The following is a 13696-nucleotide window of genomic DNA, read 5'->3' as shown; positions in this document are numbered from 1 at the left end:
TTCACCTCCCCTCATCGGCAGGCTTGCACCAACGCCCCCAAGCACTAGGCAAGAATCTACCCGAACGCGTTGCCTCACCATTGCACAGAACGTCTCGGGAGGGTCTCCGCAGGTGATGTCCGGCGGGTCCAGCCTCACTTTCAGGTATTTGGTCATGTCCGTGGACTCCGGCTGGCAGGCCATGTAATCCCAAACCTTCCCTTCTTCCGTGTAAATCTGAGTCTTACACACGTCGTAATGTCCCCACACCAGCGGGTAGGGCTGCATCACCGAGGACACCGTCACCCAGAGGGCGTGAATGGACAGGAACCGTGACAAATACATCTCTGAGTTCTTGGCAGCCCTGGCGGGAACGAACGCGGGGCCTGCTCCTCGGTGGGCTGTGTCTATTTCACATACGCGTAGACATAAAGAGCGTTGTGTTTAAAGGAAAAAATAAAAGAGGATGAGACCTCAAAGTCGATTCCAAAGCTGAGTGTGAAGGGTTGAGAGACTGTGCGTGTTCAGGGACATCAGGGACTTTGGTGACCTGCTAACATACTTGGGCGTTCGGAGTTAATAGCCACCGGCAGCTTTTTCCTTGTCCATTCGACCAGGGTCTAGTTTGGTGTTTAGAAAAGACGTCTACTGGCAGATCACGACTCGGCAAAGGGAGGGCTCTCTGGCTGCACATCCGATTGCCCTGGGGTAGGTCCTGGGCGTGCGGGGCTGGCTCCCAAGGGCTCCTCGCCCTCCGACGTCAGTACTCGAAGCACAAGGGTGCGTGTCTCCAGCCTGGTGTCTGTTTCCCAGCAGCCATCCTTCTGGCACCAGCACCCTTTCAGAAACAAGAAGAATAAAAAGAGTTACCGTCCCAGAATCAATACGTTACCACATGTAGGAGAGGCTGACACAGGGGAGGCTGGGTGCAAGACAAAGCAAGTGGATGACTTTCCCTCGCTGCTCTGCTGGAAGGAGCAGGCCACCGAGATCATCCCCAGGGGGGGGAATCTCACTAGGAAGGATTGGACTCTTGCATAACACCAAGACACGTGTGTGTGCATCTGTGTGTGTGTGTGTGTGTGTGTGTGTTCCAGGGGAGTCACAGGTTTTCACTTCAAAAATTACACTTCCACCTGGACCACACACACTGAGAGCACGCAGCCGGGCTGAAACAAGGCTCCCAGCTGGGGGTGCTAGAAAGTTTTCCAGAATGGCGGCGGAAATGAGCGTCTTCCTAACAGTGACCCAGAAGTGACAGCCACTTGTATGCCTTTTGTCTCACTGCAGAGAGACCCTAAACATCTCCAAAGGCCTTGCCCATTTCTCAGCTGTTGTCAGCGGCAGTGAACACTGGCGTCATCAGCCGGCCCCCTGGAGGGGCCTGTTGTATTTTGGAAGAATTTAACACCTTTTGTTTAGTCCTCATGATAATGTGGCTTCTGCAACAAAGACTCCAAATAAAACCAGAGCAGCCAATTTTCCTTTCCTAAGAATTCTGCATTCTCTTACATCTTTTTACGGACACAACAGCTGCTTCAGTAGTTACTTTCTGTAATAGGAGAGGAGAATCTTTCCCAAAGGCCAATATTATACTCGCTTTAAAACGAAAAGCTCTGTAGTAAAACACACAATTTAAAATGCACATTCGAAAACAGCGGAGGGTGAGTTAACAGGCCGTGAAGCAGAATAACATGGCATTAATTCTAAGAGAAAATAAGAATTACTATTTAACGATACTTTTGGTTAACTCGAAACAGAGCTTCCGTAGCTATGGGTATATGTTACTGGTGAGTTTCACTGGCCACTTTTCTCGTTGGAGAGTGCTGTCCACATCTAAAGAAGTGACAGAATTTGGATCCTGGGATTCAAAAGTGTCTTTGCCTCATTAGTTGTCACAGTCCCAGTAATTATTTTTAAGCCACTGAAAAAGGACAAAAAGAAAATACCATTAGAGACCCTTCAATTCACATGAAGCCGTTTAAATATGGATGTTCACTACCTTCAAACAATCTCATAAGAGAAATCCACTGTATTTAAATAATGCACCATCTTAAAGTGAACTCAGCCACAGAAACTATGAAATGCCAGCAGATGGCTGAATTGTGTTTCCATAGCAAAGTAATTTATAATAATTGCTTTATGGATGCAAGTACAATTTTCATTATATCCCATTCATAAAATGTTATCATACAGCTGCAAATCGTGATATTTTCTATTAGGAAAAGTTGAATATTTGAGTCCCTACGAAGTGATAATCAGCTGTTTGTCTAAACACAGATAAGCTGCCGATTTGAACCCGCCTCTTCCGTGCAGCGTAAGGACTACACTCTGGTGAACACAATTTCAAATCTTAGGCTAAAGAGAAAAACACCCCAGGGAAGCGTGTGTGCTGGCCACTAGAGCCTTCTGGGTTTTTGTTTTGTTTTTTTTTCCAGATTCATTAGTATATGTAAGCTGGTATTTTCAGAAACATCCAACAATTTGACAAGTAATACTCCAAAAAGCTGTTACAATAGTACAAATGTACATTTTCCAGATGCGTGTTTCCACGGTGTTTACTCCTGTGCTATATAACCAGAACAAACACTTTCAGGGTGTGTGTGTGTGTGTGTGTGTGTGTGTGCGGGGTGGTAGCTGAAGCAGTATACACTCTACTAGACCAGAAATTATTCACTTCAACTCTTGGCTCCTAGTTCATAGCAACTTATCTCTGAAGGGCAACATACTCTTGAGGCCCGGAAACGGGTGGCAATGACTCTGAACCGACTCAGCACTAGGAGACAATCCTTAACATTATTTTTAAAACACGACCCCAACTATATATTTAAAATCTCCCTGAGATGAATCCTCACGTGTGTTTTTTTTTAACCAGTGGATGTGATCGCCTTTCCCCATTTACTCCTGGTTGCTGTCTTTGCCCACCTGTGGCCTTCCTGCAACCGCAGACTGAGAGGGGACTGTGCACGCTCAGGACAGACACTGGGGCACGAAGGAAACACGCGGGGACCCGTCCCTGTCTCCTGCCCCAACGGCAGACCCCCTGTAACGGATTCTCATTAAACCGCAGCGGAGTCATAATGATGGCCATTACGCGGAATTATGGACTGCGCCGCTGATCGAATTCACAGGACTGACAGTGGAAAATGCAGAGCAGGGCAAAGATACTTGAATCCCACGCTCTCGCAGGCCCGCGCGACAGACCTTCTTGACAAGAAGCAGCCAATTATAGCTTACACTTCTGGCACATAACCAGTTGTGATTAATAGTTTTCCATTACATTACAGACGTACTATTAATGTATTAAAAATGTCAAGCCTTGGCAAGCGCTAATGTGGTGTGGCTCCGTCGGCCTGCAGAATTTACATTTAACGAGCTCCCATTGACACGGGGAAGATATTGACCACCGCACGCAGAGGTCAGGAGCAGGGGGTCGCGGAGCTGCTCTTGAGCACAATTATTTGATTCCGTTCGCATTTTTTTTAGACCTGCCGTGTGCGTCACCCACTCTGTGGCCTTTGCGTCAGGCTCGCCTTGCTGTGTGGTGCTACGCACACGTCAGAGAACAACCTCTTTAACGTACAATTAGCAGGAAATTTAAACCGGGAACTTGCGTGGCACACCGCACACCTCTGCCAAAATCAGAGACTTTCTCCTAAAGGAGACTGATGGCGTCTTCAAAGGAAATAAAACGATGTAAAGACACTGTTTTTGAACGTCTGTCATTACCTCATGGCACCCGTCCTCCTCTGGCTCTGCTTTCGATGGGGTTAAAATCATCAATAGCTTCTTAAAAGCTGGGTCCCTGCAGCCAAGAGCTAGGCACACCGATTACGGGAAGGCCTGCCCACGGCAGGTCTGGAGATTTCACACACTAAACTAATCCCTCCGCCCGGGGTCGGAACTAATTGCCGAGGGACGTGGGCTTTGCATCTGTCTCAGGCGTGCGCATCACCTAACTGTTCGCAGCTCCAACCCCAGTTCCTGACTTTGCAAACCTTGGGAACTGAGCATGAGTCAGATAGAGCCACCACCTCTTCCTGCGCACTGGAGCATCGAGGAGTCCCCTCGGATAAAAATACCCGTGAACACGCTGGGAGAACTCCTTAGCCCTGCTGTGTGGGATTTGCAGAGCCGACACAAAAATGTAAAATTATGCCATGCCCTCAAGTTGATGGATGTGATGGATCTGGACTAAAATGGGCTACCCAGTGGCTCTGCACACACGGAACACGATCTTTCTCCAGCGAGTTCCCTTTCTCCTCGGATTAACTCTGCAACAAGGTATTTCTCGGGCCCTTTCTCGGGGCAGAAAAGAAGTCTTCCCGAAATAGTTCATGGAAGTTAATCATGATCAAAATCACAAGGATATTCCAAAACCAACTGCCATTTTCATCAACGGAGAGAGAAATACTGAGAGTGAGTCCCCAAACTCGAGCGGCTTTCCACCTTTGTTCTGTTACATAATCTTGCTCCGGGGTGGGGGCGGTGCTGGGAGGCTATTTGTTCCATAAATACTCGCCTCTTCGGGGGCACCTGAAATAGACAGCTACTGACTCATCCCTCATAGACACGAGAGCTTTTATTAACACACGTGTTTCTGAATGGGAAGGGACAAAAAGACTATGGTCGCATCCCACGGAGTGGAAAATATAAAGCGAGGATGATACATACAAATCCCATAACCTCTCAAACTTTGCAGCCTCCAACACGCTGCCAAGGAGCTTATGACTAGATGAGGTAGTTCACGGATTCTGAATGCTCCTTGCCTTTACTTATTGGTTGTGAAGGGAACATTGTCTTTCCATCTTCCTGGGAGACACCTGCTTCTCTCCTTTTGTTAACTGTCTCTCAAAACATAAGGAATTTACCATGTCCTGCAATACGACTGACTTTTGTTTTTTTTTACTCATATTTGATTGGATCTTATGAGCAACCGCCTTTCGTGAGATTCTTAATAAAACCAAATAGCACACCTTGGTATTAGAAAGATCTCTGTTTTCACTGAGAGAAGGCTGAGGAGAGAAGTTACACAGTATATGTTCGGCAGGACGTGTGAAGAGGCAGATAATACACAAAATCATTTCAGAAGCAGTTCAGCCTCGAAGAAATCGGCCCTTTCGTGAATAAACCTTTCCTCCTCTGTGGGGAAGTTCAGAGATCTGAGGCTTAAAGGACACAGGTGAGAACATCTACACCCACCTGAAGTTTTGACACAAAACTCTGGGTTCTGAAGATAAAATTATTTTTTAAAGTATGCTGCATCTCTTACTGACCTGAAATACAATTCTCACACACACACATACACACACAGTTTTCTGTGAACATACAACTAACTTTTGGAGTTGGATGACATTTTCTTTCTTTCCGAGCGACTTGGGGTCTTGGTAACTAAAACTCTCTCTCGAAATCTTACACCTCTTAGAAACCACACCAACTAAAGGTGTGCCGGTTTCATTTTTTAAGCACATTTACCTGATCTTCCCCCCCCCCCGAATGACCAGGGAAGCAAAGACAGGTATCTGCCCCAAGTACGAGCACACAAAAGGACACTGCAAAACACATGGCCGGCCGCCTCCGGAGAGAGGTGACCTGCATCACTGTCACGCACACGCCCGGGGAACACGGACAAAACAGACATCTCAAGGGGAAAAGCAGCTTTGCGTGCACATAAAGTGTTTCCTTACACAATGCTAAGATGGTCCCACTTCAGCTTCACCCCAGGAAATACCGCCAAAGCGCGAGACAAATCTGTAGAATTCTGAATGGCCTCGTGTTGGTCGTCAGTGGGGACACAGCTCTCATTTCAGGACACTCGGCGAAGGGAAGGCACCCCCACGCGTGGAACAGCGTGGGATGGGAAACGCGGTGTGTTTTTTTTTCTGTGTACTGAAGTCCACGTGCAAACATCCAGATTTTGTCTTAATGAAAAACTGAAAGTTGTCTGTCTTCCCCAAAAGTCTTGGGCAGTTATGGAGCTGTTCATTCCCCCACCCCCGGCCCCCCCGCCCCCGCCCCCGCCGCCGGCGGAGAAAAGGGGCTGGAGGCACATGGAGCCCTCAAAAGTGACACCATGCCAAAGTACTCCATGACACCAGGGGCTGCTCACACCCCAGGGGGCACGATGCTCTTTGTCAAGGGCTGACCGAGTACCCCCCCCCCACATCCCCCCATCCATCCTTGGAGGGAGTGTCCCGGAAACTTGTGCTGACAAGCTTAACCGTTAAATAGGTTTAAAGAAATGGTTTTTGCTGTAAGAGCTTTCTGGGTTGTTGGGGTTTTTTTTTCCTCATTTCTGTAAGATAAGAAAACTTTAGTATTCTCGGTCACAAAATAGAGCCTTATTTCTAGAGCAAAGCTACTGCCAGATACACCATATGTTTAGTTCCGAGGAATGTTGAATCTTACTCAGAATTTCCCATTCCGAGCACTGGCACACTGTGCTAGGGAGGGGCTCCATCCCCTTCCCTGGGGTCCAGGGGAGAATGGGGAAGGGGTTGGGGGGCGAAAGCCTCTACTCTCTGGGAGTCTGCAGGACGGAGGATGCATCTCTGACTTTCCCAAATAAAGTTGCTTTAAAACCCCCACTAGGAATTTTCCTCCTTGGCCCAAGTGAAACCACCTCTTAAGTGGATTTCTGGAAAAGGGGAGGAAAAAAAAAAACCCAAAAAGGTCCCCAGGTAAGATTACGAAAACCAACAGCAGAGGGCGCAGTTTCTTTTCGTATCCAAGTTTTTCGGTGTATGAACCCTTGAATCGGTTATTCCGGGCCCAATAATACTCAGTATTATTTGTGTTGTATATAGATATCCACGGATCCATAGGAAGGGCCGTTCGTTTTCCCTAGCCCATCCATCAGCCGATTAAGGCAATGCCAGTGAAGAAGCTGGGAAAATGTTCCCAACAGCCTCCCCACGCACCGAGTCCTTGCCTCTTTGAATTTTCCCTTCTCCCCAGCTGCACGACCCGGGATAGTAAGGCTTTAATCTCGCACCAATAAAGGGGATTAAATGAAGGGAACTTCAAAACACCGGCGTGTGAACGCCGGCTGCACTGGGCCGGCAAGAGGGCAAGTTTTTTCCCCAAAGCAAAGACAATTGGTGAAAGAAAGACAGGAAAAAAGAAAGGACCCTTCGGCGCGCGGTGTGTGGTCAGGTGTGTGCGGGCAGAGCGGGCAGCGTGCCTGTCCGCGGAGGCACGACCCAGGGTCCGGGCTCTGGAGACCACACGCGTTCCCCCGCCGAGGCGCACACCCGGGAGCCCGGAGTGTGGGGGTGGGAGTGCGCGGGGTGGGGGGCGGTTCGCGCAGGGGCTCCGCGCGCTGCCTCCTCCCGGCGCTCCGAAAACTTCCTCGCCCACCCGGAGCCCTGCCACCCGCCGGAGGCTGGCACTGGGGGGCCGGAGGGAGGGGCAGCCCGGGGTGGGGGGTTGGGAACAGGAGCTGCAGGATGGGCTGGGAGAGGGGGCCTGGCGGCACTCACCGTGTGGCCCGATGGCCCTGGCGCCCACGGCGGCCCAGCCGACGGCGCGGGGCGGCAGCCCAACCTAGCCTGGCGCACCCCGGGAGGCGGCCGCAGCGGCGGAGCCCGCGGGTGGAGCTGGGTGGGCGGCGGCGGCCCCGGCCGAGCCTCCAGGAGGACCGCCGGCAGCAAGAAGGGCGGGGTGTGCACCCGGCGCCGTGGCAGTCCCGGGGTCTCGATCGCGCCCGGCCCGCCGCGGGAGGGGACTCCGCGCGCCCCGAGCCCCGCGCCAGCCCGCCACTCCCCGCCGCTTAATTACCTTCGCCTCCGGGCCCCTGGGGGGAGCCTCCTGCGCGTCGCCCCCTCTCGGAGCCCTGGCGGAGAGGGGGGGATTCCTTCCCGTTGACGTCCTCTTCCGAAATGCAAAAGATCGGTGACTTTGACAGGTAGATGAGGAGGAGGGAGCAGGGGTGGGCGGAGAGGAAGCGCGGACGGGAAAGGTGCCTCTCCCTCCAAAAATGTGGCGATATTAATAATGGAATCGCCGCCGCCGGGCGGTCTCGCAGCCCAGTCCCCGCCTGCCCGCTCTCCTCCGCGCCTCCTCGCGCCCCTGCCTCTGACACTTCTCGCCTTAAACTTTTACGGAGGGATTTTTTTTTTCCTCTTATTTCTAATTTTTTTTCTCTTATTATTATTTTTTTAATTTTTCAAATTAAGCCGCAGGACGATTTCCCGATTCCCGGGGATCAGAACCAGCAGCCCGGCGGTTCTCTCCCGCTTGGCACCGCTCTGTTATTTCAGATGGAGACGTGGCGCGGGGTCCGAAGGGACGTCAGCCGGGGCGAGCAGCCTTGGCGCCAAGCACATCCTCCGAGACCGGGTCCTGCCGGGCTGCCTTCGCGCATTCCTCCACTCAAGTCAGAAACGTCGCCGCGCAGAGCGCTGATGGCTGCGAGACGCCACGCACCCCGAGTCCGTCTGATGAAGCATACATGGCCCACGACGCTACGGGACTGCGGCGCCCGGCTGCCGCCCCGCCCGCCGCGCGCGGCCGGCCGGCCCTGCTCCGAGTGGCCGGGCGAGCTCCGGGCAAACTTAGGGGCGCGTGCAAGCGCAGGAGGGAGCGCAGCGCGGGGGCGGGAGACGCCGGAGACGAGGCAGCGAGCCCGGGGAAGCCGCAGCCCGCGGAGGGGTGGCGTGTGCGTGTCACTTAAAAGCGGATCTTCTTCTGCAACTGGCAGCAAGTGGAAGGATGGCAAACCTTCTACTACCCGAGACCTGAGCGCTCCGAGCGGTCCTAACTCCGTCCCGCTCGCTGCGGCTGCGGCGGCGGCTGGTGCTGCTGCTGCTGCTGCTGCTGCTGCCGCTGCTGCTTCAACTGCATCGGGCACCACCCGGCCGCGGCGCCAGGACCTCAGGCTGCGGAGGGTGGGAGGCCACCTGCGCCGCCCCCCGCCCGCGCTCGCCCACGGAAACGCGGGTTCCCGGGACTCTCCGCGTACCTGGCACTTACGCCCTCGCGCGTCCCATCCCTCACTCCTGGTTTTAACCCAAACCGCGTCTGAGCGTACCCCTCGCCCCAGCAGGGACGGCCGCGGTGTTTTTTAAACAATTCCCCTGCCCAGCCCGCGGTGCCTACAGACCAAGCCTAGAACCTCCTGGTTTAAAAATCCGTGCTCCCTTGGAAAAGTTGAAGTTTAACAGCGAGTGGTGCATTTCAGGCCTCGTTGCTTTTCCCGAGAGACAGACAAATGCTCCCCAGACTTCATGGCCCCCTGCGCGGGGGGCTCAGATCGCCCCAGGATCACTGAGCTGCCCGCTAACACCAGCGAAGATCAAGTCAAGACTTAGGAAGAGACTTGAATTAGAAAGGAAGGCGATTGCCATAGGGGAACACTTTGGCCTTAGGCGTCTGTAAGCATCTCCGCACACAGCAGAAGTGGGTTTCCATACTGTTCACACCGTGACACGAGGGGAGTGAGTGGGCAGTAAGGGGAAAGGGCAGAAGAGAGGGAGAAAAAACCAGGGCATGACAAGAAGTGCGCCCCCCCGGCCCCCCCGCCCCCACACCCCTGGCCCGCGGATCTGGGCACTAAGCTAAGGAGGGAGCGGTTCCGCACTTTGGTGTGGGCTTAGGTCCGGGAGCAAGCTCCCGGGTCAGGCTCCAGTGGGCGGCGGCGATGCCTGACTCAGGATTGGACAGGCCTTGGGCAGCCGCGAGAAGGCGCAGGGCTAAGTTAGAGCAGGGAGTGGGGCGTCTCTCCTCCCGACTGCGACTGCGGGCGGTGAGACCAGCAGGGGGCTTCGGGGAGGAGGCCTTCGGACTGGGCCTAGACCCAGACCCTCCTCGGCTGTGAGAGGCCAGGATGGAGGCGGGGGTTCGCGGCTCCTGGGCCCTCCAACCCCTGAGAGGGCACCAGAGTCCTTCCTCCCTTGACCCCCTCCAGGGCGGGAAGCTGGGATTTCCTGCTGCCCTCCCCGCTGCCTCTCTGTACCTGAGCAAGCACCCACGTTACGTGGAGTTCCTTGCAGGGGTGAGACTCCTAGAGGGCAATCGGCTGACCGTGGCCTTGGCTCATCACCGTCTCCACCGTCCTCCTCCCGGGTGGAAGTCCCCTGGGTAAATGGAGATGCCACTCACCACCTAACCCTGCCTTACAGCCCCGCCCCCCCGTCCCTTCCACCCGCTCAGCCTTCCTCCCTTCTGCTTGGGGAGCAACACCCACGTGCCCTGTCCCCTGTCCTTGGCCCAAAACACACAGCTCTGGGCCTGACCTCCCCCGCCTGCCCTTTTTGCTCCAGCCAAGGAAGCCCCTTCTGAATTTCCATTCTCAGTTTTCTCTGATCTTTTTAGGTCCTTTTCCGGTAAAAAGTAATGAGAAATCTAGGCAGACGTAGGAAACTCCGTTCTGGGATATGCCAAGACCTTTGTGATACTTGGCTCCCCGACCTGGAGAAATGGTCCCTTTCTTCTGCCCAAATCTTGGAGCTGACCCCCTACCATCCTCCCTTCCTGTGCTAACTCTGCCCCCATTCCAGGGGTCCTTGGACTGGGGGGCAGACACTGGCCCTCACGGTGTCTGATTCCTGAGTGGGGTCCTGCTCCGTTAGGTAGCCCAACCTCCTCTGCTCAGGTCTTTTCACAGACTCAGTGACCCACCAACTCAAGGTGGGGCTCGGGGCTCTGGGCTCTGGGCGGGAAGTGAGACTGCGCAGAAAGCGTTCAAGGTGAAGTCCTGACCCCTGCAGATCCTGACCCTCCGCCAGCCGGCGGGGATGGGGTGGGAAGGCCTGTCTCTCAGAAAGCACTTTGGGTGGAGCTGATATTCTCCCTTATACCGAGAACCTGTGGACTGGCATTTATATATTAAACCAGCTTTCCAGAACATACCTTGGCGTATTTGTTGATACCGTACACACCAAATCAGGGATTTGCCTCGGCTATTCTCTGAGCATCAGGGAAAATAACGGAGGGCAAACTTGCTTTTCCCATCATCCTTTGCGTTCTCCATCTCTATATTTGCTTCTCTTCGGAAAGAACGGTGTGTCTCTTTTTACTTAACCTTCGCACTCTACTCTTTTCTCCTTCCCCTTTTAGAGAAGAACGGTTTGATCCCTTAGATCTTTGGCTTCAGAACCCCAGCTGGATTCCAAGCGTTCCTCCTTCTGCTTCAACTCAGATGTCCACCTATTTGTGATTCTATCGGGTCTCTTTTGTTGTCCACTCTTTCTGGGTTATTAGCTGCCTAAAAACCTCCTTTGCAGAGATCTGGCAGGGTTGTTCAAGCACTTGTAATGTCAGTCTGCCCACCTGTTAGTGGTGCTGCGTTTGCAATCCATCTTGTCCAAAAAGCTGTCTTCTTATAAACACTGTAAAGGCACTTGACACAAAGTAGGTATAAGATAAATGTTCGTTGCAGGTGCGAATAATTTTTGTCCCTTCCTAGGATACGGTTATGGTCTCCTTGGTAACAGGCACTAACTCCCGTTACATCAAATTAAAACTCAGATGTTTGAGATACCCAAATCGGGGACAAGTTCTCCTTGGCCAATTGCATGCAACGTGACCGATGCTTCTTGTCGATCCCAGTAGAACCCGTGTCCCAGTACAAACATCCCTCCAAACTGTTTCGAGACTTTTCTCTCCTCCTTGCCTTCGCTCTGTGCTCGGGGACATGTCTTACTGCAGACACACTAGCGGTATAGTTTCCACACGTTTTGAAGCCCTTCCCTACCCGGGTTTTTTAATGCTTAAATATTTTGACATTTAAATGCCTTCCAAGCCCTAAGCATCTGGCCTGGGCTTTATCACTAGACTACCAAGTCCACTTACCTGGAAATTTTGATGTACAAGCTCAAATTATCCGGGTGTCCGGCATGCCCAACCCAGGGATGCCCACGATCTCATTTACCTCTTCTTTTTTTTTAAAAATAAGTTGATCTGCTGAAACACTGTCTTTTTTTAAAAGATTTTATTTATTCGTTTGTTTGTTTGTTTATTTGTTTATTTATTTTTAGAGAGGGAAGGGAGGGAGAAAGAGAGAGAGAGAAACATCAATGTGCGCTTGCTGAGGGCCATGGCCTGCAACCCAGGCATGTGCCCTGACTGGGAATCAAACCTGAGATGCTTTGGTTCGCAGCCCGTGCTCAATCCACTGAGCTACGCCAGCCAGGGCTCGTTTACCTCTTCTGAGGGCTAATGGCGGACCAAAGGACACATCGTTTCACACAAGGAAATACACATATTTCCTGTGTCACTGGTTCTAGAGCATAAAGAACAGCAGATGGTACAAGCCACTGGTAGCAGATGACTGATGAAGGGAACCCACATGCTTTCTAATATATGGCACCGTGTGGAATGGTTTGAAAATCATAAAATTGGCTGCTTGGTTAAAATATTACAAACCCCCAAATATGGGTTTTGGTTTTTTTTTTTTTAGGAGAAAGCATGGTAACCTAAAAGATAACTTATTTAAGTCCAATATGGCATGTCTCTTGACTATTCCAACTTTATAACCCTTGAAGTGTTTGGGGGAGGATAGTTTTTTGTTGTTATTTGTCTATCTTATCTTCCCCAGAAAAGATTACTGCTTAATTTTTACGCTTCCAGAGCATGTGCCACTTTTATTTTATGTTTTGGACATTTGTATCCAGTCAGTGAAATCTGTCAAAATTATGACACCCTGAACTTTTTTTAAACCTATTTTAGTTTTTGTGTTTTTTTTGAGACTAAGAACACACAGTGAATTCGATAAGCTTCTGTGAACTTTGTTGCACTTCATTTGTCTGAGCTCAGTCACTTATTCCTAGGGGAAAAAAGAGAGAAAGAGACAGATCTCATAATTAATCTCGTGTTCTGGCAGGAGAAGTTCCGTCTCCTGAAACCAATAGCTTGGTAGATTTCCTCACATGTAATTTTCCTATTTTCAATTCCTCTCCAACAACAGAATCAGTAGAAGCCTTTTCGGACTGAGTAGTAGCCTTTTCAGGCTATGAAGGAAGATTGAGTAATACCCTTCGCCTAATTTCAAAATCTTTCCATCAGTTCCCTCCCAGCGGTTCTTCAATCCAACCAACAAACACTGATGGGAGCCTCGCTGTCTGCCTGGGATCACACAAGCTGCTGGGGACAATGCGCAACTCTTGAGTTGGAGTGTGCTGCTGATCATGCTGGAAAACAGTTGGACGAATGCATTGTGCATTTTCAGTGCTGTCCTAGAGATCACTCAAGGGGCGTGCAGTTGCCACGGTCAAGCCTGGAGCATTCTTTTGTGCCCTAAATGGGGCAAAGAGGCACATGACTGACATGACTGTCCAGGGTTCCAAAGGTCTCTGTCACGCTGTGGACCCCACCACAGTCAAGTGCAGCCCCTGTGGCTTAGCAGCCTCTGCGAGAGGTCCTCGTCCTGTCCGATAAATGTGGGCACAGCGCAATAAGCTAGCTGAAATTTGGTGAACGGCTGCAACGAGAATCACCACGATGAAGGATATGCCGAGAACAGAAAACTAGTGGACGGAGAGGAGAAGTCTAAGGTCACAGTGGTGTCACTGGTGTGACGTGTGCTCTCCCCAGGCTGCTCTCTGTTTGTCTGGACTTCCTGCTTCTGGGTTCGGGTGGAGGTGTCCTGTTGTGGAAGGATCTCAGGGACCGCTGCTTTTGACAGCGCCATAGCTCCTCCAGCCCTCGGCTTCTGGACCGGATGAAGCAGCGCCAATACGCTGGTGTTGGCTTCCGGTGACTCGGTGGGTTTGTGCCG

General features: G+C 51.8%; 1 protein-coding gene across 4 annotated transcripts in view; it reads right to left on the bottom strand.

Annotated features, from left to right (window-relative positions):
- NTNG1 (netrin G1) overlaps nt 1–8623 on the bottom strand; it is a 263877-nt gene extending 255254 nt beyond the window's left edge. For 3 of the 4 annotated variants that reach the window (XM_028502836.2, XM_036015926.1, XM_028502838.2), the window contains exons 1-2: nt 7759–8620; nt 79–817 (exon numbers count right to left, since the gene is read on the bottom strand). In XM_028502836.2, coding sequence (XP_028358637.1) covers nt 79–324 — 246 coding nt within the window. In that variant the 5' untranslated portion in view covers nt 325–817; nt 7759–8620. Of the gene's footprint in view, nt 1–78; nt 818–7758 lie in introns of all 4 variants that reach the window. The other variant, XM_028502833.2, reaches the window with a different exon arrangement.
- Between the last annotated feature and the right edge of the window lie 5073 nt (nt 8624–13696).

Source organism: Phyllostomus discolor, chromosome 14 (genome assembly GCF_004126475.2).
Source record: "Phyllostomus discolor isolate MPI-MPIP mPhyDis1 chromosome 14, mPhyDis1.pri.v3, whole genome shotgun sequence".
In the NCBI taxonomy this organism is placed as follows: Eukaryota; Metazoa; Chordata; class Mammalia; order Chiroptera; family Phyllostomidae; genus Phyllostomus; species Phyllostomus discolor.
Note: the sequence above shows the minus strand (reverse complement) of the source record. Positions and strands in the feature narration are given on the sequence as shown.